Source organism: Microtus oregoni, unplaced genomic scaffold (genome assembly GCF_018167655.1).
Source record: "Microtus oregoni isolate MIOR12 unplaced genomic scaffold, Mior012 000008F_ref0000371, whole genome shotgun sequence".
NCBI classification, from domain to species: Eukaryota; Metazoa; Chordata; class Mammalia; order Rodentia; family Cricetidae; genus Microtus; species Microtus oregoni.
In genome coordinates this window covers 33,335,769-33,361,346 of record NW_024543067.1, presented here as the reverse complement: position 1 = coordinate 33,361,346, position 25,578 = coordinate 33,335,769, and the positions used below count along the sequence as shown (strand labels likewise).

Sequence of the window (25,578 nt, the reverse complement as noted above, 5' to 3'; positions counted from 1 at the left end):
CCTGCCCAAAACGTTTGGGCCTCAAGTCTTGGAACACTGAAAGACACTGTGCCCATGCCCCCTGGCTAGTGTCAGAGTTTAAGCAACAGAGAACAGGAAAAGTGCCCAAAGAATGGAAACAACCAAAGATGTTCCAAATTATTATGAAAGAAAGACGGCTTGATTTTAGATGTACATCTGGATGCTTGAATGTGGACCCAAAGTCACTGGGGAGGGACTTCCAAACAGATGGTGATCAGATGCTACTCCATGGTGAACATGGTGACTGTGACTGACAGGAGATGAACATGGTGACTGTGACTGACAGAAGGTGAACATGGTGACTGTGACTGACAGAAGGTGAACATGGTGGTTGTAACTGACAGGGAGTGAACATGGTGATTGTGACTGCCAGGAGGTGACATGGTGGTTATGACTATTGATTTGCTTGCTCGTCTCTGATACTGTTTAGGACCTGTGTCTAGGGAATAGTGCTGCCCACAGTGGGCTGCATCTTCCTGCATCAATTGACAATCAAGACAATCCTCAAGACATGACCAAAGCCCTACCTGATCTAGATAGTTCCTTATCAAGGCTGTCATCCTAGGTGATTCTAGGTTGGGTCAAGTTGACAATGAAAACTGACCTTCATAATACTGTTGTGCATGGCAGGAAATATCCTTGAACAGAATAGATTAGAGTCATGCTTTCTGGGTCTCATATTTTAACGAATATCTTGTAAAGAAATGTAACAAATAAGCTCATAAAACAAAACCAAAAAGTAAGAACATGTTACAGTGTCAAGGGTGAATGTAGAACATGCAGGCTCCTAAGGACTCCTCAAACAGGGATTGAAATATTAAATATATTGGCCTTGGAATATCTGGTTATGATCAGTTGACAGTAGGAAGGAATGTCAAATTTGAATTCTCCAGCTCAGATAGAGTAAATATGTTCTCAGATATTCTCGTGATCAATGGATGAGGCACTAGACAAGTGTCAGGGTCTCGGCTTCAGGAAGTTATATTCCCATGCTCTGTGGGCAGGGAATGACAACTACAATAAATATCAGGGAAGTCTGGTGAAAGCATCTCTAGCCTCTCCCTGACTGGTGTCACCCAGATTTCTTAACCTCCACTTCTTTGTGGTCCTCTAAAGTTCTTTTATCATCCAGAGATAGTTGTGAAAACTTGCTTCTTTTGTCATTGTGTCACCTGAATCCAGTGGGCCCCGGTGCATTCTGCCTCTGTCTCTACCTCTGCATTGGCTTGGCACTCACAGACCATAAGGACCTCAAAGAAAAATGAAATGGACTTGACCTTACTGTCTTCTCAGTGGCACTGACTGTTCTGTGTCCCCTTTCTTAGGAGTTAGCTGTAGGCCCACAAGAAATGAATCTTTCAAGTTTCTGATTAATTGCCGGAGCTACTGATTATTGATCTACAGAGAAGATCAGAAAACCTAGGTTAGAATAGCAGTGTTTCTTTGTCAGGCCACAGCAGAGCAGGGCACCTCCACATGGATCGTGCCTGAGCATGGTGGCACCTGGCATGGGAAATGACACAGAGGAGAAGCTGGAGGGGATTTGTCTCAGTGCGTTTTGCTTTGATCTCCAATGCAATTGCCCTTTCCATATTGGCAAAGTCCAGTAGGTGGGCTGAGCCTAGGACACTGTAGTAGTTAGACTTGTTGCTGCTATGATGAAACGCCCGAGAGATACAGCTTATGAAAGGAAGAATTCATTCTGGCTTGTGGTTTTAGACATGTTAGTCCACAATTCTTGGCCTTGTCAATTCTGAACCCATGGTGACACACAATAAGCAAACAAACAGAAGTTATAGCAGTGGGAACATGTAGATAAAGTTGCTCACATCATGGCAGACAGGTCATGGCAGTGGGAACATGTGGATGAAGTTGCTCACACTATAGCAGACAGATTATAGCAGTGGAAACGTGTGGATGAAGTTCTTCACACCATAGCAGACAGATCATGGCAGTGGAAACGTGTGGATGAAGTTGCTCACACCATGGCAGACATGAAGCAAAAAGAGGAAAGGAGGGGAGTGAGAAACAAGGTATAGCCGGTATAGCCCCCAAGAACATACACATCGCGATCAACTGCCACCAGCAATCTCCAACTGCCTAAAGCTTCCAGAACCTCTTCATCTAGTGTCACTATCTAGAGCCTTAAGAACTCAACACATGGGCTCTTTGTGGTGACACTCTACATCCAAACAGAATAGGCAGCTTGGAGTAATAAGGCCCGAGGCTGCGAGTCATTGGTGCCCCACACTCCAGGAAGGAACAGAACAATGTAGAGGAGGGCATTTAGAAAAGCAGTCATGAGAATCTGAATCTAAGGTTGGTAACATACCGCAGCAAGCACTAAGAGAACCCTAGGCTCCGGGAGAGTGAAGAGGAGGCTTAAGTCCCAGCCTCTAGTAGCTCACAGTGTGTCAAGAGGTGAACACTCACGACTCAGTCATCTCAGCAGATTGCAGACATATTCCAACAGGGGAAGCACCATGTGGAGACTGGCAGAAAGGCATTTCCCTAGGTCCTGAGCTGGCCGTGCTTTCAGAGGTGCAGTATGAGAACCAACTGCAGAGTGCACGGTTCATCCATGGTTCATACCACAAAGCACGTGGAAAAAATGTTTGGTCTCCAAGATGCCTCCATGTCAGAATGCTCTTTCCACTTGTTGTCATAAAGATGCATGTACGTAACCTAGTTTTGATGGCATTTACTTGTTACTTTGATCTAAATTGGGGGCCAGAGCATGGTGCTGTCAATAAGCTGCCCTTGACCCCAAGGTAGTCACAGCCAGGAGGACTAAGTGCAGGCCAGCTTGTGGACAGACTTGCGGTGCAGTGATAACTGTGTTCTGGCTCTGTGCATACAGTGGGTTGGTGACAGTGCCAGGACAGTCAAAGGACACACCCATAGGTCTGAAGAAGAGGAATGGCTCCCTAAACCAAATCAGGTGTAATGACAGGAGCATTGGGCAAAGATAGATTAACAGAATGGGGATGTTAACCAAGCTCTTGGTCCCTAAACTTCACTGTCCTCACAGTGAGTAGTCTGTGAGGACAGTCCAGGTCCTTGTCCTCTAGGGAGCTCTGCAGTGTTTCACGCAGGTCAGTGGCATGGTCACCCCTTTAAAAAAGAACTGGCATTCCACAATAAAGGCAAAGTCTGACTCCTCAGACATTAGGAGGCCCCAGTAATCTACCAAGGGAGACCCACGCTGGGAGAGTGTAGCGGCAGAGCTTGGCCTGGAAGTAGCTCATAAGGGACCACGTTTGATTTGATGTGGAGTTTAGACAAAGGGAGTTTCTGAGTATACTCCCAAGATTCCAGTGTCACTGAGAACATGTATATAGAAGAAAGAAGTTGGAGTCATATTGTTTATTTCTGATATTTTGGAGGTACATACAAGTGGTCTAATATGAATTTCTAGTATCAGGCTACAGTATTTTGGCAAATGGGGATAATAGATACACACTAGAGAATTCCAGTAAAGAGGTAGCAGTTGAATTTGTGGGTGAGGAGGTAAGATCATGTGGGAAGGGGATGTCACAGGGGCAATGGACCCTCCTCCACAACCCGTTTGGTGTACCTGAGAGCATGTTTCTGGGCTGGTGTAGTCAGTGTGCTTCGACACTGCTCTTGAAAGTTTGCATTCTCCGTACACGAGCTGTTAGCTAATTGGTGGGCTATTCCAGTGAGCAGAGGCTCTTTCCTCAGCTACCTGGCCTCAGAGCCCTCTGCAGGGTACATACTGACAGTCAGGGAAGAGAAGGTTGAGACACAGTGAAAACAGCAAGAGCTAGAGTTGCCTTGACTTGGAAAAGAACTGCTTGGGCAGGGAAGAGGCAGAGCCCCTGAGCAGCCAAGAAATCAATCTGGGCCAACACAGTTCTCCTGGAGTAGAATCTGAGCCCTGAGCAGGACACAGCCTGTCTTTTCAGGACTCACAGCCCCAGGAGCCCACAGCCAGCCTGGGTACACATCTGGCCTCAGTGGTCCTTGCACAAAGCCCAGGAAACCAACAGAGAACATAACACTGGAAGAAAACTTCATTGATTCATTTTTTTTCAACAAAAGCAAGAACTCTAATTGAAATCTATCTTGAGTCTATTAAGGCTACCCTACCAGGCAGCTCATAAGAGAAGCTAAACTACATTACAATTCTATTTGAAAAAGAAACTTTAATCTGGTTTCCAATAATTTTGATTCCCCCCCCCCGATTATTCCCATTATGTTGTAGTAACTGTTAAGTGTATTTAAAATATGTTTTGTGAATTATAAGTTATGGATCATTATAGCACAAACCACTTATTTCATACTCTTCTTGTTGCTCCATAAAAATATAAAGAAAAGACACCAAATACCTCTTAGCAGAAGGCAGGAAGCTGGGTCTGCAAGCCAGGAGGAGCCTTCCCCAGAAGTAAGAGCAAGAAGCTGGACTCCCTGCTCTCCCTGCTCTTGTCTGAATGCTTGTCTTCTCAAAGTCTTAATGCCCAGCACAACCGTATCAGCAGGCAGGACCATTAAGTATGGTTAGAGCATAATAGAATTAGTGTTGTTATTTTAAAAAGGCCGGTGGGGCTTGTCTGTACCCGTCTGTCATCAGAGGGACATCTAGAATGCTCTTTCTCTAGGGAGGCCTTCACAGACAGACTTTCCTCGGACCTTGACTGTGCACTTCCCAGGCTCTGCAGCTCTAAGTGGACACATCTTTTGTTCACAAATTTCCACTCCAAGGTGTTTTCCTTTGTAAACTGATCACACAAACAGAGCTAGTGAATAGCCATGTGCTGGGCACCCTTCCTCACGTATGGAACTTTCTGCATGTGTTTTAGGGTGGCGTAGGTGGATGAGCAAGCTTTCCTAACCTTTTTTTTAATAAGGACACTAATCCCATCCATGACTAACCCCATCTGCTAATGTTGTTATGCTGGGAACCAGAATTTGAGAATGAGACAAACACTAAGATAATAATAAGGAGACGGGGATGTCCCTGGTCACGTTCTGGCATGGTTTTATTTCTGGTGAAGGGCTCTTCTTGGTTTGTACCTTCTTACTGCACACTTACATGGCAGAGAGAAATGAGACATCAGACATCATCTTTAATAAAGAACCAAGTTAGGTCAGGACTCTCCCTTATGATCTCATTCAACCTTTTAACCCCTTTCCTTGAAGACCTCATTTGCATAACAGGCCCAAGTAGGAGTAGGGATTCAGCTCCTGAGCTTGAAGGGGAAAACAGTTCAGCTCACAGCAGGATGGGGAAAAAAGAGAAGAGCAGAGCTTGGATGGTAAAAGCTTTGTCTGTGGATTTGATGAAGCCCTCATGGGTCAATGTGTAATGATGATTATATAATGTGTTTTGTGTCTGTTGGGAAGGCATATTTTATATTCACCTAGTTTATATAGTCTGAAGTTTGCAAAGTCTTCTTCTCTGCTGTACTCAACAGTAAACCCTTGCTGTGGTCTTCTCCTTTGCCATGCCCCCACTGAATTCCTATGTAGAAATGACCATCCCAGGGGGTGGCATCACAAAGAGGGACTTTGTGAACTGACTAGGTTATTAGTGCTTATCTGGGAGACCTCAGAGAGTGGATTAGCCTCTTCCCCCAGGCTCCACACTCAAATAATTCTGCCTCTAAAGGTCACTAGTACATGGCATGTGGCTCAGCAGCAGAAACCAACTACAAACTGCTCCGCTTTGCCACTGTCCCTCCAGCAATGACTTTTGTTGCTGGTTTGGAGGCATTCACTCTCTTAGCGCTAACTATGAGAAATTTGCCTATTCTATATAAATAATAGTACTCAGAAGAACTGAGATGGTGCATAAATGGGACATGTGTGGGATGGGCAGGGACAAGGAGATGACAATATGCATATTTCCTGATTGCATTATCTTTCCCTTTCCAAACTCAGGTGACGGTGACAGATGGTGGGTCTTCTCCAAAACAGTCAGCGATCTGGGTGGTCGTTCAGGTTCTGGATGAAAATGACAACAAGCCCCAGTTCCCGGAGAAGGTCTACCAGATCAAGCTTCCAGAACGTGACCGCAAGAAGAGAGGAGAACCCATTTACAGGGCTTTTGCGTTTGACCGCGATGAAGGCCCCAATGCAGAAATCTCCTACAGTATTGTGGATGGGAATGATGATGGGAAATTCTTTATTGACCCCAAAACTGGCATGGTCTCCTCCAGAAAGCAATTCACGGCAGGAAGCTATGACATCCTAACAGTAAGATTCAGTTCCAGAGCGTTAGTGGGGTAGGGCGAGCCCTCTTATCCATGTCTACTCCTTTGATCAGCAAATCTCTCATGTGGAGAGCACAGAAGTCGCTGTGAAAGGCTGTTTTCTGGCAGCCAGGGGCAGGCGAGAACTCTTACCTTGCTGGGTGATGTCCTAAATAATCAGTTTCCTTTGATGGATCTTATCTGCAAACCTTCTCCAATTCCACCGCCTCGACTCCCAACCACAAATCTGGAGCCCTAAATCATTCTCAAGGTGCTGTAGATAAAGGACAGTATGTATCTAGAGAAAAGCAGAAGAGGCCGTGATACACACACAGAGAGGCATCATATGCTCACACACAGGGACACAAACATACATACATTCACACGTATGTGCACACATGCATATGTCATGTAAATGCATACACATTTGCACACATATTCCCACACATGTACATGCGTATTCTCACATGCTGTAAACACTCATGCCCATGGTCACACACATGTACATCACGCATGCATAAACATATAAGCACGCACATATAGAATGTATTTACACATATTCACGTATGAATGCACAGCCTCAAGCATGCACACTCAGTACCTGTGCTCAAAATTACACTCATATGCATGTATACATGTGCACACATCTGATATACTTACATACAGTCATACATCCATATGTTTACATGTACATGATCACAAGTGTATGCACATGTTCATACATGCTACCACACAAATAGGAACTCCCATGTACTTCAATTCCCCCCAGCTCTCAATAGAGGTGACGTCAGAGTCATGCTGTGATGAATCAAATTAGCGATCTTTACTCACGTAAACTATTACTCTTGGCCCTGAAATACTGTGAACTGTAAGTATAACATTTATTTTTCATGGTTTTATGTCTCAAAAGTTGGCTTCTGGCAAACGTAGTGTGGGTCCTGTTCCCAAACAGACCATCTGCTCCCATTCCAGAGTTCACTCTCAACAGGATCCCACTCTTCTCGTGACACTGCAGAAAATGGTCTTTTAGCTCCATATTGTGTTGGTGAAGGATTTAAACTCTTACAGACATGAGCGCTAAGCCACCTTTCTGTGTTCCCTCCATGTGTGAGTAGATCAAGGCTGTGGACAATGGGCGGCCCCAGAAATCCTCCACGGCTCGCCTCCATATTGAATGGATTAAGAAGCCCCCACCTTCACCTGTCCCACTGACCTTCGATGAACCATTTTACAACTTCACAGTCATGGAAAGTGACAGAGTGACAGAGATTGTAGGGGTGGTGTCTGTGCAACCAGCCAACACCCCTCTGTGGTTTGACATCATTGGTAAGTCGAAGTTTCTGGAGCATATCAAGAAATGAACTTCACTGTTTGAAAGAACTAGCCAAACAAATAAATTAATACATTTTCAAATAATTTACAAGGCAAAAGAAAAAAATCAAAGCCTAGCAATGATGCCTAAAGTTAAAAGTAGTGCTGAGATGCAAAAGAGCCAGTAAAATGAATAACCGACCTGTGCTTTCGTTCCGACTCTGTAGCTAAGCTGAACAGAAAGTGCTCTCTGGCTGGATTTCCCATAGTATATGTTATTTACTGCAAACTTAATGTCTTTCTGTGTGTCATTTTAATTCTATTGTCACACTTGGCTAATCTCATTCTAAATGTATTGATGGTACTAGACTTGCTGTCCTTCATTTCTCTCTTTTTCTTCACCTTTTTTTCTGCATTCTGTTCTTTTTTTTTTCTGCTCCCGACTGCCCTGCTTCAAGGTGGCAAGCATGCTCGAGAGATGTTCTATATTCTACAGACAGCTTGTGGGCAGAACTGTTCAACAGAAGGTACCCTTAGTGCAAACACATTTGCTAAAATACAGCTATCCAATCTGCCTTTTACATTTTTTTAAACAAATTGAATTACATCTTTCATAACTGCCTGTGACAGACTGAAATGCAGCCCACAGATTTCATACATGCCTCTAACAGCTATCTCATTACCCGTATCCAATGACTTCTTTGTTTGAGATTAAATGGGTTTGGGGTTTGGGGGGATTGTTTTGATTTTCTTCCATTGCTTTTGAGGTATGTGGGCTTTTTGTTGTTTTGTTTTTATCTTTTTGTAGGTTAGTTTATTTAACTGGGAATTTTCCGTTTGAAAATAAATGAAAATGTATTCCCGCCCCTCTATTTTTCAGCAGTAGTGGCATTCAGACTAAAAACCCCACAGGAGAGTCCCCTAGCTGCTATCCACAAGAGGAAGGGCAGGAAGCAGAACCTAGATGTGCATGTGTAGCCAGTAACGCTCACCCTGAATAGAGAAAGCAGATGGAACGAGGCGGGCAGGGCAGGGCAGTCCTTGGGAGCCAACCTTTAAATTCCTTGAAAGAAAGCAAGCAAGCACGCCAGGCTGCAAAAGAAAAAGGGCAAAACAGCCTTTCCACAAACCTGCAGGGAGAGCACTGGAGAGGAAACGTGCAGGAGGGGGAAATGAAACAGGCTGTTGTCAGCGAAAGGGCGAGTGTGCCTGCCAGGGTCTGAGCAGGGCTGAGCCAGAGCTCGCTTCCCACGATTCTCTGTGAGCAGTGAAGTAGCCAGGAGAACGCCAGTGTGGGAGAATCATGACGTCTGGCCAGTATAGGTAGGAACCAGCTACTCCTCCAGAACAGCTGGGTCTGGGGAAGGCATTTAGGAGGTTCCACATCTGGTTTAATGAAGCATAGTAAAAGAATGTTCTGTGTCCGGGTCAAACCTCAAAGAGTCCCCTGAACTTCCAACAAATAAGGGCTTGCCTTCTGCATCTTATTCTGCGAAACATAGTGTATCTTTGTTTTACTTAATTGACATCAATCTCACCATCTTTTTTCATATGACCATCCTTTGAATTCCTTCTTCATCTCTGCCGACATATTTGAGATGGAACATCTTCTGGTCCCATGAGAAGTGTCTTACCACCATCTCAGCAGTTTTCTGCTTGTCCAGCTACTGTATGATATAGTTTCTTCTTTCTTGATGCAAGGAAGCATTGCACATATCCCCCTGGGAGTTGTCTTTTGTCTGCCTAGACACCTTTACCCATTCCTTCACCAACTCAGTTTGCAAGCATTTCTTCTTGGATAACAGTGCTTCCTGTCCCTTGCGTGAGCATCCAACCTCTACCCCACGTACCTCAGGCTGCCCATAAATGGTAAATGTCACCAGCATACCTTTCTCAGATGTTCAGTGTGGTCAATCACCTGCATCAATTACTCGGGCCAGTTTGCAGTTCTTCAGGAGCACCACAAGTATGCTGGTTAGCATGCACAGGCTTTCCGTATTATGTTATCAGTGCAATTGTATGTTTCCATTCATGTTTATCCCATCGCCATTCTGCATCCTCATGTGAGTGAAGAGTACAAAGACTGTTGGTGATGCCTCCAGCAGCCATGCTAACCCTACTGGGGACTCCTGGCCCTGCCCAAGGTCACTGTGACATTCCATTTTACACCACTCACAATAGCCTCACTAGTCCAAGGAGAAAGAGGAGTTTATAGAGAACATACTTCCTGGCATCCAAATATAATCCAGGAATGATACGCAAAGTATGGCGTTAGCTTTCGTGTCTCTTTATCTTTGTGTTTCTAAGCACCGCTCTCTTCCATAGGTTACCTCCTCATCCATTCTACCGCATGAGTAAGAATGGTTTTATCAATGAAGAATCCCAGGACTGGGATTCCGCACATTGGCCTGGACTTCTCCATCACAGATATTTCTCTGTAAATCTGGTAACAGTTTGTCAAGTTTCTTCTACAAATTGAACTTACTGGGCCTTCTGCCCAAACAGATCATGATTTTATTTCCATCCTCATGTCCCGCCAACAGTGTCTTGAGATGCCAACTTTTTCCTTCACTGTAGGATGTTAGGTCCTTTCCCCAGGTGCTGGCGGCTTTCAGTGGAGACGCTGCCCTCTACCAAATCTCCTTTCTGAAAACGCGGCTCGTCTGCCAGAGTCATATTTTACCCAGTGCGCTGACACGCTCTTCCTTCTTTTAAAGCCCTTCATTTGCTTTATCATCTTCAGGTGTTTCGTCCTTACTGTCAAATATTCTTGCACATTTTTCCTTTGTGAGCTTTCCCTTCCTCCTTGCCTAAGCACTGTCTTTGATCAGACTAGCACAGATGGGACCAAGAGTGGGCAATGCCCCTTAGTACTTAATGCTACCCATGACCTGTGCAGAAATACAGAGACTAAGCATGGGATAAGCGAGGTCCACGTGGGCGTGAAATGAAGCCTCGGGTCCCAACAGGTTTTGCCCAAGTACACTTGTGAAGAATATGCCAAGCGGTGTTTCCACCACAGACCTAGGGCATCCAGACACCCACGAAGAACACACTGAAGGGCCGAGGAAACACCATCCTGATCTGGCATATACCGCTTTAAACTGCTCAGCGTGGCGAATCCTCATTCAGTCAAACAACAAAAATGCTTTAGTCTCCCCTTCCCCTTGAAAGCCTGCTTTCACCTGCACATTTCCAGACTTCCATGAGTTTCCTTGCCTCCTACCAGATCCCCAAGTCACAGAAACTCCATGGGAGCAGCACTTTGTCCCCACGCCTAGAGACACTTGCATTCTCTTGACTCCAAAGAGACAGCTTTCTCTGTAGCGAGAGACTCTCCTCAGCTCTCAGAAACAAGCCCTACTTATAACCAAGCTAAGAGAGCTGCAATTAAAAGGAAACATAATAAAGTTCAGCTGTTGTGGATTGGAACAGCCCAACACACAGCATGCTCCCTCTCCTTGTTAAGAGGGAAAGAAAATGAAGGGAACAAAAATAACCCACAATCCTTTGTGGCTTTGTCATGTATCTTCACACTTCTCAGGAGGCTCCGACTTCCCCTCAGCCATCCCTTAATTTACATACCCTCCAATGTGCAGACAATCTGGTTCTCAGCTCTCCCCAGAATCTCATCCTGATGGCAAATATTTGAATTGTAAAGGCTGCCATCATTAACAACTCTGCACTAAAAATTGAGGCATGCTGATCTCCAGTTTTTGACTTTTACCTGAATCAAATAGACGCTTTACCTTGCATACAGATAGCACATTAATCACCTGACTTGCCTCACCCAATGTCAGGAAGGAGAAAGCCAATATTAACAGGAATCTCTGAGGGCCGGCCCTCTGTGCTGGCCTCTCAACCATCCTTCTGTGTTGATAGACTAAGGCTAGCTTGGTCCTCAGTGGGTTGTAGATCTCTGTGACTTGGAATCCTTGCCTGTTGCAGTCTCAAGTTACACCTGTCCTTTTGTAGCCCTGTCTCCTGCGCAGCTACAGATGATGCAGGTTTGGGTCAGGAAGGAGAGCCACTCTTCCCCAGAGCGCTGGTACTAGCTTCATCCTCAGCCAGGTGTGGCCAACCTTGTGAAATTGACACACAATATAATCCTCCAGTTCATGCTTGAAAACTATAATTACTCTGCTAAATGTTAAAAAAAGAAAGAAAAGAAATTTTGAGTTTTAAATAAGTCTCTAATTTTTTTGTACCTGTGATTTATTTGGGAGCTGGGTGGCAGTTCCCCCCCCCCCCAAAGAAAGTAAAGAATAAAAAAAATATTAACAACATGAACTGATAAACTAGACTTCATCGAGATAAAGCAAGCCCTTGTCCTCATTGAAAAACCTTGTTAGAAAAGACCAGTCATGGCCTTGTTGACAATCATAGCTGTCTTCTGCCACATGAGGTTAGACACACCTCAGAGCTTGGGCAGCCCGAGGTTCACCCTAACCAGGCAGCCACATCTACTTCTAACTCATCTGCTCCTCCATCTGGGTAAAGTCTGTGCAGCTAGTCAGTGGACATCAAACACTTCATCTCTCCCATTCTACTTTCTTGCTCCAACTTCATCACAAACAGGACTCTATTTTCTCCATAGCAACAGTGTCATTTATGGAATCATATCTGAGGAAATTTTAGCAAAATAATAAAAGTCTAAAAATACTTCACATACTAATTATTTTAAGAAAAGGAACCTTGGAGTAAATTCTAGGTCTCTTTCCCTCTTCCTGCCACTCTTTCCTGCCCTCAGCTCCAGCCCGCCATTTAAAGATCAGCCTGCTGTGCGCTTGCTTCATTCCAAGGCAGAAATTTATTCATAATCACACCGTAACTGGCACCGACTGTCTCTCCTTCAGTCGGGTGTACATGCTGAACTTGAACGAACAGCTTGTGCACGGCTCCCTCCATTCATTGAGATGCAGTTGCTCAGGATTTTGGAAGCTCCTCAGTCACACCTCCCCCTGGGTGACTACTAGATTTGGGTTGGTATTTTTATAATTACACGTGCAAGAGCGGAGTTATTTTCTAGAGGAAGAACCTGGAAACTGAGCCCTTTTTAATCACTGGGTCTCTTTGTGCAGAGATGGCACCGGCAGGCACTTTTCCCTCTGTCCGGTGTGCCCTACCTTTTGAGATGGAGAGTTGATGTAATCCATAAATCTCAAACCTCAAATGGGATACCCGCCTTTACAAAAGAGCTCAATTCAGTTATACCCCAGCTAACTGAGCGGTAGATGCTGGCTCCAAGTGTTTTATCCATGTCCCATTTCTAGAGTCTTTCCAGGGCCCCTCCTTGATACATCAATTTTAGAATATTATAACAGAAATTCAGTATGCCTCTTCAGCTCTGTCTTTACTCTATGACACCTGCCTTGATCAACAATGGCTCAAGGGAAACGTCCCTAAAGTGAATTATTGTCATGTGGGCTGTTCACCACCTCGCTTTTAACTACCCCTGCCGCACACCCCCGCAGCGACGCACAGGCTGTGACATTTCTGAACCCCATTTGGCTGGGACTCGGGCCAGCTCCGCAGTGTCCTTTTCTGCCCACTTTTTCTTTGGCCTCATGCTGCTGCATCCAGCACACTCTGGCTTTGCATGTTCTGTTACTGGCTCTGAGGAAGCACATCTTACCTAAACGGAATGCTGCTAGTGAAGACGGACTCCTTGTATTGATTAATGGCCTCACCCCAGATGATTTGGACTTGTTTTCTCACAAAATTGAAATCACCTTTCAGGCTAAAATGGAGCTTGGAAAAAACAAGACCTGGGGGAAAGGCATGGAGTCGCTTATGAAATAGGATGCTTAAGTGTAGGTTATTAAATTGTGTGGGGGTTGGTGGTGAACTGCTGGTCTAGATTCTAGGTCCCTTGTCAGAAATTCATTTGGAAACTTCGGAAGATCTTGATTTAAATGAAATCTTGGCTTAATTAGGAGCAAATGTCCTAGAGATGAGTATTATAGCGTGCTGGCCACATTGGTGGATGGGAAAATATACCAAGGATGCTAATGATCTGTCTCTTCTATGGCATCAAGCGTATGTCATCAGGAGTATTTAAACTGCAGAAACCAATGAAAGAAACAAATGCAAACATGGCATATGTGTGCAAAGAGGAAACAAGAGGATTATAAAAACAAACTTGCAAAAGTTGCCAAAATATTAACAAGAGCAGAAATTATGAAAACACATATAATCTACATAAAAACACATAAATTCTCAAATGTTATACCCCTACGCAGGTAGGGCGAGAGTGTGTTTTGCACAGACTCTGAAGAGCCACAGTCAGGGAGAGCAAGAAGGGAAACCAGACTCCTTTGCTCCTCTTGCCTCTCAGCTCCGTTTTCATTCATCTTCCAGATGAGAAATTATTTGCACAATTCTCTTCTTTTGACTCTCAAATGTGTGACTCTCCTAAATAGCCGGCGCAGGAGTATGACCACTATTCCTCCAAAACCACCGCAGTTTAAACAAACTCTCAGTCTTCATCTTTAGGAAAGTGAACAGCCCCAGGGATGGGGGCAGATCGTCTACTGTTAACTGAGCTGTGACTGAGACCAGGAGTTAATATCCTCCAGAAAGAGCTTGAGAAGCTGTAGCCTTGTCTTTCTCTCATGGCTTTGGAGGTTGTTATTACCTTTCCTTGAGAGTTTCCATGGCAAGGTGTTTGTTTTGTTTTGTGTTTTCCCCCAGCATTTACTTCTTGGAGGTAAATGATCAGCCTTGCTACTTAAGATGGCTGGGGCTGCCCATCATCCAGATCAACTTTCTGTGTTATTCCATGAGCGAATCAAGAAAGCATTGCCTTCAACAAGAAGTCACACACTAAGACCCGCTTCTCCTCTCAGGCTAGGAACCCCCTCTTCCAAGTCCTCAAAACTCTTCTTTGGAGTTAGCCTCTAGTGCTTCTCGGTAAATCAACTGATGACAGTAATTGGAAGATGATTCTTCTAGATGAAACTTTTGGGAACATATATCATCTCTAAGCAACTCTCTGGTACCCCCATATCTCTACAGATTTAATTAAATGTCAAAGGCAATTATATTCTCTCCAGTAATTAAAGAATCCTATGTGAACATGGTAGCTGCAAGCAGTTGGTACTTAGACTATACATGCCTACATTTTTAGAAAGAAAACCGTATTGTTTATTTTTCACTGTAGCATAAATTTCAGTAATTCAGGTGTGACTCTTCACCCCCTTGACTCATCTGCCTACTTAATATTGTACTCTCATGAAAATGTGTTGTTAAATGACCAGAAAAATAAAATCCCAAGACTGTAGGAAGTAAAAAATGCCAAGCTTCTCTTTTCTAAAATATGAAATTCAATAAATGCATTGCCCTACATACTAAAGTTAAATAAAATTACCATCTGAAATCAAAAGTATTTCACACATGCAATTCCCGACAAAAATAAATAGCACTGGTGAACATACACTGACATTTAATTAAAATTGTTCCAACACTTAGACTGCTCTCCTTTCTCTTCCTTAAAAAGGTCTCTAATTTGGGGATGTTTGTAAGTGACACTTCTGTTCAGAGATAAAATGATCCCAATTCTAACCATCTTAAGTATGTCTTTCAAGACAAAAGGACAAAAGACAATTTTTTCTAAACCTTTGTAAATTGCCTTATAAGTACACTGGTGTTATATCAGCAATATAATATCCATGTGATACCCCTCTGATTTTATGATTTCATGTTGTTTCTGTGAAACCAACAGAACATGGTAGAAATTAATTTATACTGCCAAGATGCCAAAACATTTCTCTGAATGTCCCAATGTTCAGAGGGACTCTTTTTCATATGAAATTCATTTCTTAAAAATTTTATCATCTTGCTCTATTCATAAAGTTATTTCTGACATTTAATTGAGGGACTCTGAATCCTACCAGCCAAATGTTTACCAACAATCCTAGAAAAGACCTGAAAGTATCAACTCATTTGTGTTCATTGTAATTGGAATAGTTTTTTTTACTGAGAATATATTCTACTGGAGAAAGAGTTAAAGAATTTTTGAAGTTTGCAGCATGGTAGCTGAGAGGGGTTGAAGGGCTGTTAGCTTTCTCAGTATTTTATGGAGTCTTATATTAATGCTGACGTTTTTATTTACAATTCATTTGTTTTGGGGTCTTTTGTTATGCTTATAAAGTATGGCTTTTGAAATACTAATTAAGTTAGAAATAGTAAGGTCCCATTATGATTTATGAAATTGAGTTATAGGGATGCCTGCCAGAAAATGTATTTACATAAAAACACCCTGTAAAGATATATGCCTCCAGACACTTAATACCTTCTCAGATGTGCTAATTTCATGTTGTTTCTGTGAAATCATCAGGGGGGAATTTTGACAGCTCTTTTGATGCAGAGAAGGGTGTTGGGACAATTGTCATTGCAAAACCTCTGGATGCAGAACAAAGGTCGGTCTACAACATGAGCGTGGAAGTCACCGATGGAACCAATGTTGCTGTCACTCAGGTAAGCTGTTGAGTTACTGGTAGTAAGAATGTGAAAAGATCTGCTAAAGAGAGAAATGGAAGCAATGAAAAGGAGATCCAGGGAGTAATAAATTATGTCCATGGAGTTGTTTAGGGAACAACTGGGACAAAAGGGTCTAGCAGTGACCTTGTAGAATTATTTGCTGCCTCTTTCAAGATGACTATGGCTGTTTGCTCGTGGAAGAGTGGTGTGCATGGGTTTCCTGGTCATTTATTGTGGACTGTTGTAGTTGACAACAGTCAACTTGCAAAGAGCCCATCTATGTTGTTGGTGTTAGCACAACATGAAATTCTTCCCCTCCTCATTTCTTCAATCACTGAAATTTAAGTTAGAGATACTGAGGAGCCCATGTTAAATTCTGTCCTGAGATGGAAGTTACCTAGCCAAAGTCAAACAGCCTCAATAAAGGGCAAGACTGAGGCCTGGGTATCCACTGTAGTCTCTGTGTTAGGGGTTCTCTGTCCCGGCTGCACCTAGTACCCTCTGACCCGGAGCATGGCGAGAGCAGGACCAAAGTCATGCCAGCCGGAATCCCTGCTGATGTTACCATACAGCTGGGGTTGAGGAGCTTTTCTTCTGCTTCTTGAGTGCCAAGGAGAGACATTGAGAGTTAGAAGAAAACTTCCGAGTTACCGTCTGACTCAGAACACCTCTGAACTTCTTCCCAAGGGAGACTGACCCAGTGCTAGCTCTGAACACAGTGAAATTACCGTAAATATAAGATTTGTGTTTTGTTATTCAGAACCATAAGCCCAGCCCCATATGGCACACACTGCCGCTCTGCTCTTTCTCCCTGCTTCCTTCTGTTGTCCCCACAACACCAGCAGACACGAATGATTGATCTGGACCCTGCTCTCGACTGGACCCAGATGGATATGCAGAATTCTTCTCAACACATTTAGGTAGTGAGTAAAGCTAGTAAAAAGATAGAAGCAAGCAAGTGATGATTTATTTTAAATATGATTTACACTTTTGTAACCAGGAAATTTGAAAGCTGGAGGAAGGAGAATTCATATGCTTGTCCAGACAACCATCTCTTGGTCTGTAGATGCTGCAAAAAAATGCCACATGACTGTAATCAGAGAGTAGTAGAAGTTTAGGGGACAATGGGGTTTATTCCAAGTGACCGTTTGCTTTCCATTTTAATATAGCTATAAACGGAAACGACTCGCATATAGACAGCCAGTGTGTGACTGCTCCTGACTATCACTTCGGTCCCTTCCTGCGTATCGGGTGACCACAGGACCCTGTTTGCCTTAGAGAGTCCCACTTACACCTCTTAACCCAAAATATGTATTAATAGCACCCCATAGTATCTGATAATTGACCCAATTGGGACAACAAATTATGTATTCTTCCTATTTAAAACCACACCATTCCTTGGCATTTTTTGAAACTCAAAGCTAGACACATAAATGAGGCCCCTGACTGAGATTCCATGGGAACTAGGCAGTAGAAGAGTACGCTAGAAGATCCATGCCAAACAATCCAAGCGCAGTATTGCTATTTGTTAGTGCTAACTCATTTGAAATGGGAACTTGAACTAGTGGTTTCTTATCATAGGCAACCCCAGCTCTTCTGTGCTAATTAAAAATCCAAAGCATATTCTAGTAAAATAAAAATAAGCATGGAATCCTATTCATTTCCAGACTTTCCGCTGGGTTTGAAAACCAGTGGAATAAAGCAGCATTCAGTGTATCTAAATGTATAATTCATTAAATAGTTTCAGAATGAATGAATGAATAAATAGATTCTACATATCCAGCAGGATCTATCTAGAAGGTACGCCAGATCTCTGAGGCACAAAGCATTCATGTTAGCAATGGCGATGAAAAAGTTAGTAGAAAGACATTTAGAATTCCACTAGGATAAGATGAGCAACAATTTAGTAGCGTTTATTTCATAAATATTTCTTCAATCCATGCCATAAGCAGGGAACTAAGGTGCTTAAGGTCACAGTGGTATAGTTTTAATTGTTTGTTGTTTCAGACAAGGTCTCGCTGTATTGCTCATATTGGTCTCAAACTCCTAAGCCGAAGCAATCCTTCAGCCTCAGGTCACGTAATCTGTGGAACTAAGGCACACTCCACCACACTAAGCTAGTAATGTAGTTTTAAGGCCAAATGTCTAATCTACACTCACTAAAATAATATGGAATTGCAAGTCTTTGAATGAGACCTTTAAAGGAGAATTTGTCTGAAACAATGCTTTTCCAAGCTTATATATATTTAGACTTAAATCCAGAACATTCACAAGCAGCCTGAGAATTGGGTGAACTTGTAGGTCCTCTTAGCAAGAGCAAACTAAAGAGGTTAGTAAAGGACATCATGAGATTTTTCTTGTAAAAAAACAAACAAACAAACAAAAAAAAACCCATGTCATGCTGTTCTCAGGAACCATGCCCTTTAGGAATGAGAACTCAGTTTCCAAGCAAGCACTGTGTCCTCGTCAAGACTGTGGCCATCGGAAGGCCAGGGCGGTGTTGAACCTGTCTGTTTATGAGAGTTTGTCAGCCCAGACTTCCCTGAACATGGCAGCAGGAAGAGTTCTCTGCAACAGCGTCAGGCGTATTTGAACAATAGCATGTTTTGGAAATAAACAGAGCATTCTAGACTCTTTTAGAAACTGCTAAAGTACACTGAAATCTATTACCCTAGACAGCGCAGCAACCCCACCACCAAACGGACACCTTTCTTCACGTAACGTTTATGTCTTGGAGTTCACAAGACACCTGTTCAGAACTCCATGTGTGATTTATCTCTCCGTTGTTCACATGAGATCGTAAAACACAGTGGGACATGGGCTTCTCAGCAGCCATAAACAACGTGGTGAATTTTACTTCACCTGTATCAAATAAATCAGAGCCTCAGGGATTCAGTGTCAACATGAAACCTCACTTTGTCTTCAGTCTCATCCTGCCCTTCTGACTCTCACAGGTTCTTGTGCCTCCGAGCTACAGAATCTGAGGCTACAAAAATATCCCTTTTTTCTGGAGATTGGCCAGGCTGAGTGCAGCTGTAAAGGGACCTAGGCATTTCACATTACAAAGATACCAAAGAACAAAACAGGAAACAAAAGCACCCCTGCGTGTGCAGAAGCCACCTGATGAGGTGGACAAAGACTTCTGCATGAAACTGTGCGGGATTTGACAAAGGATGTTGTTGTCCTTTTCAAATTACAACACAGTATAGAAGTGATTCCCATGTCATCTTAGAAAGCCAGAGAAGAATAAGGAAGTCTGCATTGAAAGGGAAGGAGGAAAGAGAGAAGCTGTCTCTGGACTGTCTGCTTCAGGCAAAGAAGAAGAATCTCAGGAGCCCTGGTAGTCATAAGCACCAGGACTGGGAAGTATACAGGGAGTAGGGGCACACGGAGAATGGAATAAATCACCTACAAGGAGTCACCATCTACCCCAACCTAAGTGGAATTATAGAAGTTTAAATGGATCTCAGCTCTGGTTCCCAGACAATACACTTCCATTTGCATTAGAAAAGAGCTAAGATGCTATGTAGAGATAGCTAACCACAACTTAGGATGAGAGTGTCAGTCACATTATCCTACTACAGACTCACGGAGTCATTTAAAGGGGGACCAAAAGCTACTTAAATTGGCTTCCACTAGATAAAGATGGGTAGATCCCTCAACTTTCATAATGACTTTGTAAAACAGGTACTAAAATACTCATTACAGGCAGAATTGGTATATCCTACCTCCCCTCCAAAAATATTCATACTCTAGATGTTCACTTTAGAATCTCGCTGTATTACTTTACTTGGCAGAAGAGACTTAGAGATATAAGAGATATAATTAAGATCAAAGGTCTCCACATAGGACCTATCTACTAACAAAGACATGACTGCCAACTTTTCTCAGCTGGAATTGGAAAGAAAGGAAAGGGAGAAGACAGAAAATCCAGTGCAAGGCAGATCCGAGACAATTTGAATATATAGGTGGCCACAAGATGTTGGGGACCCAGCAAGTAATCAAGGACCTCAGTCCTATAACCAGATGACATTATATTGAGCCTGAAAGAGAAAAGAGAATATTTAAAAATGAATGTATCTATGTCAATCCTTTGAGTTTGGCCTTGACTTCAGTATTCGGAACTATGAGATAATAATAATATTAGGTGTTATTTTAATACCTAATTTATCTAAGCTAGTAATGACGTTTTGTGCCAGAAATATGAAACCCATTGACTACTGGAATTTACGTTTTACTATTTAGGTCAAAGGCCCAATGCATGTCAAGTGGTTTGAGGAGAACTTAAACTCAGATACCAGAGCCTGCTCTTTCAGTCCCTGCACTGTGCCAGCTCTCAAAGGCAACATTAAGCCTTCAGAGTCTGTTCTAAGGCAGGAGTTACAAGAAGTACACCTATTTAAGTTGGTCTCCTAGGAGACACGATACCTGTAACCTTCAGACTATCTCCTTGCTATCCTAGGTCCAGCCTCCTCTTAGCATAGTTTAAACCCCAAGAACTTATGTTGCTAAGGACAGTCCATGATGAAGATTAATATTCTCTGTACATCTGCCAAATCAGTCAGAGCTACTGCATCTTCATAGAAAAAAAATGCAAAACAGTGTAGAACATGGCTCCTCCAAAGGTTCGTGGATAAAAAGGCACACAAGTATATAAAACTTGACATTTGCATAGTGAGACTCAACAAGTCTCATTAAGAATGTCTATTTCCCAGTAACCTTGGGAAAGGTGAATCTGCAGTTATCATCATTCTTTTTCAGGGAGAAATCGAGGCCCAGACTGGTTAAATGGCTGCCTGGGTTCACAGGAAAGAGATACAAGCCCATTCCTTCCATTGCAAAAACATGCTATTCATAAAACATCCCTTTACATGTTTATGGCTACAAAATATACAACTTCATCCAGTAGAGAAAGTATGTTGTACAGTGAAAAAGTATTGACTCAGAATCGGGTGGCACGAGTCCAAGTTGGAACTTGACTTGTGTGTATCCCATGGAAGGCAGCTCATTTACTCTAAGACTCAGTCTTCTTCGCTGTGAAAGAATCCTACATGCTTCATAGATTGTTGCAATACTGAAGATGAGAAGCTTCTTGGAACTCTCACATGCTGAACACATATAGATTTTATTAAGACAATCTGATACTCAACTTTAAATTGAAATATACCTGATAGCTATAAATTACATGGGAGACCTTTGTTGTTATATGTGAAGGAAAACAGATAGTCTCAGCCAAATAGTAATTTAAAAGCTATGTTGATTTGTTTCAGGGACTTGAGATATGTGATTTTGTGATTTGTTTGTTTGTTTTTATTGAGCTACACATTTTCTCCCATTCTCCTTCCTTCCTCCCCTCTCCCGTTCTACCCTTCTCCAGATTGTATAAATATTTCACCTTTTACTAAAGAGTTTGTGATTTTTAATACACCGTATATACGTTAACACATGTGTATAACTCACATTTATCCTTAATGTGTATGTAACCTAAGTGCACATGAGAACAATCATGAATGAATACAGAATTGGCTCTGTAGAAATGAGAATTGAATCCGACCTTGCTCTTGTGACTTTAGCCACATCCGTTAACGTTGTTCTCCATTGAAGAACCAGATATAATAGAGACTAAGGAGCAAATACGACTCACATTTCTATACAGGAAGCAAGTGTGATATAAGTTTTCTACTCATACATCCAAAATAAAATTCACACATTTGAGAAAAATGCGAGGGACTGCTCCCCTGGAAAAGATGTTTTAAATATGTCTTAGAAACGCCAGCAGGGGCAGAGCAGAATTCCAGTAATTTAGGACTTAATTGGTCTTGCCCAACAATTCACCCCCACGGACTGTTCTACCATGAGCCTTTGTAAAGCAGGGCTTTGGCACCTACCCAGACTCAGCTTTGAAGAGCCTGCGGAAGGCAACATGTTTGTGGGGGGCAGCGTTGAACCAGCCCTGGAGATACTTCCCAAGGCTGGGTTCCCTCCTGCCTTGAGTCCTTTGTGCTTTTGTAAGCTTTTGAATTACCATTTTGAACACAACATCTTTGAGAGTTACTTTGCTTTGTTAGTTCAGGAGCTCACAAATGGTCCCAACTGTGGGAAATCAAAAGCAAATGAGGAGAAGGAAGTCTTTTACAGAGGAACACTTGTTCTGACTGTAGATTAGGTTCAGGACAAAGCAAGCAGAAAGAGGCAAGCATTTCAAGATCACATCAGCTTTGAAACTTCATGAAGGTCAGGGCAGCTTGCTGGCCAGAAAGGCTTTTCCATCTGTTGATGTAACTGCCACTCTGAAAACAGATATTTTAGCATCTTAACTAAGTTACATGAACTTTTTAAAGAATTGGCATTCAAAGAATACAATATGGTTTTGCAAATACATTAGAGATAAAAACAATACAGCAAACTCTCTTGGCACACTTCTCGACTGTTTTTGCAAGTACAAACTAAGGCGCAAACCTTGCCCCTGCCAGCATTTCACCTAAGTGAAAATGGTCGTGCCACAGGCGTGATAAAGTGGCTACCACCCCACTCAGCAAACCACATCTCAATCACTGTAAGCAGGTGTGCAGCTGTTTGTCAGGGTAGTATGTCTGGGTATATTTATTTGAAAAAAAAAAGGCAATATTTTCTAGAATGCAGTCACATGCGAAGATACAGTGAAATGGGAAAGTCATTAGTGGTGCTCCTGTTAGTCAGGAGTAAGATATGAACAGGCACCACACCCACTGCCATGTAAAACTGTGTTGTAAGACACAGGGCAACCAGGTGAAATCCAGCTCCAAGTCAGAAGAATTATAAAGGAAAATGGAAGACCACCTTTAGCTTCACATCCATCCCTAAAAAGTGACATAGAAAGAAATGCGGAGCCTTTTAGAGAAAAATGAAACTAGATCTTGGCCTCACATATTATTACAGGAAAAATTCCCGATGCACAGGAGAGGAAAGTGATAAGAAGGAAAATACACAAATGCCACCTGTAAGTGCTGTATGTATTCATCTGTGTCATGGAAAATGGAAAATATTCCAAAATGCCCCACAGAGGAAACGCTGGGTGCCTTTCCTTCTGCGTGGCATGCCAAAGAAACTTGCACCCGGAATAAAGCTCACGGCAGAATTTAGCACAACCTTGTCATTTATATCACTGAGTTTCCAAAAGCAAAAAAAAGGAAGTAAACTTTCTAGCCCACAGAAGAATGAACTGACATAGGCAGTTTAACAGAGAAAGAAACGCAAAGGGCTCTGTAGCATAGAAACCAAAGTTCAGCCTCGCTCCTAATAGGAGCATGCAAATGTGAACAGCAGTGAGGTACCACTTCCATCTAGCAGGCTGGCAAAGGCGCCAAGTCTTCCCGCAAACTCTGTTGGCAAGGCTGGAGCGTCATTCTTGCATACGTGTAGGAATGCACATTGATGAACCCTTGGAAGAGTGGAACACAAAAATATTTCATCAAATTATAGAAGCATTCATCAAACTCTCCTAATGCGAGGATAGAACTGTATGCCAGAGAAATTAATAAGAGACATAGGCACATTCATTTTCTTTACGTACTCTAAGAACAAATAATAGAAAAATCTTAACGAGTCCGTAAAGGATGACCGACCATGATGCTCCCTGGAAGAACATTTCTTTCTGCATGGCCGATTTATCTTCAGGATATGGAGCGGGGTCCTCAACACTGCCTGAGCCATGAGCATCAAGCAGTTCTGCCCTATTCCCACTGGATACCACCAGCACTCCTTCCTTCAGTTATCAGAACAAAAACCGTCTCCAGACACTTGGGAACAATGGGCATCTTCTGTTCACTGTAATTGCTAATACGAAGTGAATCATGTGGTAGGGAAAATGTATATGGTATCACCACATTGACAAAGAGATGAACGGAAAGGAGTGAGAAAAGAAGAAAGGGGAGGGGAACTCAAAGAACACCAGGATTGTGTCAGAAAAACTCAGGCGTCAACCTGAAGACAATCCTTCTGGCCAAGGAGAGACTATGCAGTAAACACGAACACTTCAACGAACAGGACAGTCAAATATGATCAAGCTGAAATGATAGCCGTAATTTGCTTCAAAACAGTCAGGGCGGCAGGTGGGGATGATTAGGAAGACAGTTGAAGCCACTGATTGCTGTCAAAGCTGAGTGATTAATGGTACACTTCTCTACCTGCCCAGAAGATTCCATAACAAGGGACCTCATGAGGAAACAATGATCGCTTCATACTGGAGCTATCTGAGCAAGCTTTTGGCTAGTCATCTCTCAAAGAACAAGCACAGGGTGATGGTATGGCTACTGAGAAGCTCTGATAGCATCCAGCTCACCTCATCCCTGCCTTCCGCCTCCCTACCTAATCTTTATTTCTCCCCACCTTGTATTAATTGCTTTGTTCACTGTTGTAAAAGAAATACCTGGCAAAACAACTTAAAGGTTTATTTTTCCTTCTATGTTGAATGGGTGCATTCCACCCAAACAGGAAAGCACAGCTGCAGGAGTGTGGGGTCACTAATTAGCTTGCTTTCGTCTCCTTCCTGTTGTATTCAATCTGTGTACCCCAGCACACAGGATGCTGCCACTAAAGTTCAAGATGTGTCTTCCATCATCAGTTAAACCTCTAGAAAAAAACCTCAAAGCCGTATCTAGAAGATACACATCTCCTAGGAGATTTCTGATGCAGTCAAAGCGACAAAGATTAATCCCTCCCTGCACTGCTGTTGCTAGTCCGCCATAAGAAATGGCGTCTAGATAAGACTGTAGGTAACCGAAACCTCCAAATGAAGGCCACCTTCTAATCACTCACATTGTGCCTCAGATTGGCCTGTGGAATCACCACGTCTCATGGCTACCTCAGCTGTTCAATTATTAATGAGATTATAGATACAGTCATAACTGATGTTGCTGTTACTGTGAACTGATGGTTTGTCGTCAGCTACCTACCGTGAGAAGGTTTTTATAAGAGAGTTTGCTCTATGTTGGGATTGCTGCTAAAAGCTAGGATGCAAGGATACAAAGAGAGGAGCAATAAAAAGCGACCTCTTTCATTAGCAGTGAATGCGTTGGGGTTCCTTATCACTCTTGTCTTCCTTTGACTACAGGTATTTATCAAAGTGCTGGATAATAACGATAATGGCCCTGAATTCTCCCAGCCGCATTATGATGTGACAATTTCTGAGGATGTGCTTCCTGATACAGAGATACTGCAGATTGAGGCCACAGACAGAGACGAGAAGCATAAGCTGAGCTACACCATCCACAGCAGCATTGACACCATCAGCATGAGGAAGTTCCGGATGGACCCCAACACGGGCGTACTCTACACTGCCGAAAGGCTGGACCATGAGGCCCAGGACAAGCACATCCTCAACATAATGGTAGGACCAGACTCTTAGTTTTTCTCTCCTGACAGAACCATTTATCAGCAAGGGCATATATACCTTAGTCTTCAGAAAACCAGGGCCCTTAAAGTCTGTAAATCTTGCCTTTGCACTGACAGGGAACATTCCGCTTTGCCTTTGTATTTCAGTCAAGGAGTCGCTCTTCTGACAAAGTAACTC

General features: G+C 42.9%; 1 protein-coding gene across 1 annotated transcript in view; it reads left to right on the top strand.

Annotated features, from left to right (window-relative positions):
- Positions 1 to 25,578, top strand: part of Fat3 (FAT atypical cadherin 3) — a 587,501-nt gene that overhangs the window by 462,717 nt on the left and 99,206 nt on the right. Inside the window, exons 6-9 of the mRNA XM_041656771.1 lie at positions 5,926 to 6,240; positions 7,352 to 7,562; positions 15,886 to 16,025; positions 25,120 to 25,395. Coding sequence (XP_041512705.1) covers positions 5,926 to 6,240; positions 7,352 to 7,562; positions 15,886 to 16,025; positions 25,120 to 25,395 — 942 coding nt within the window. The remainder of the gene's footprint in view (positions 1 to 5,925; positions 6,241 to 7,351; positions 7,563 to 15,885; positions 16,026 to 25,119; positions 25,396 to 25,578) is intronic.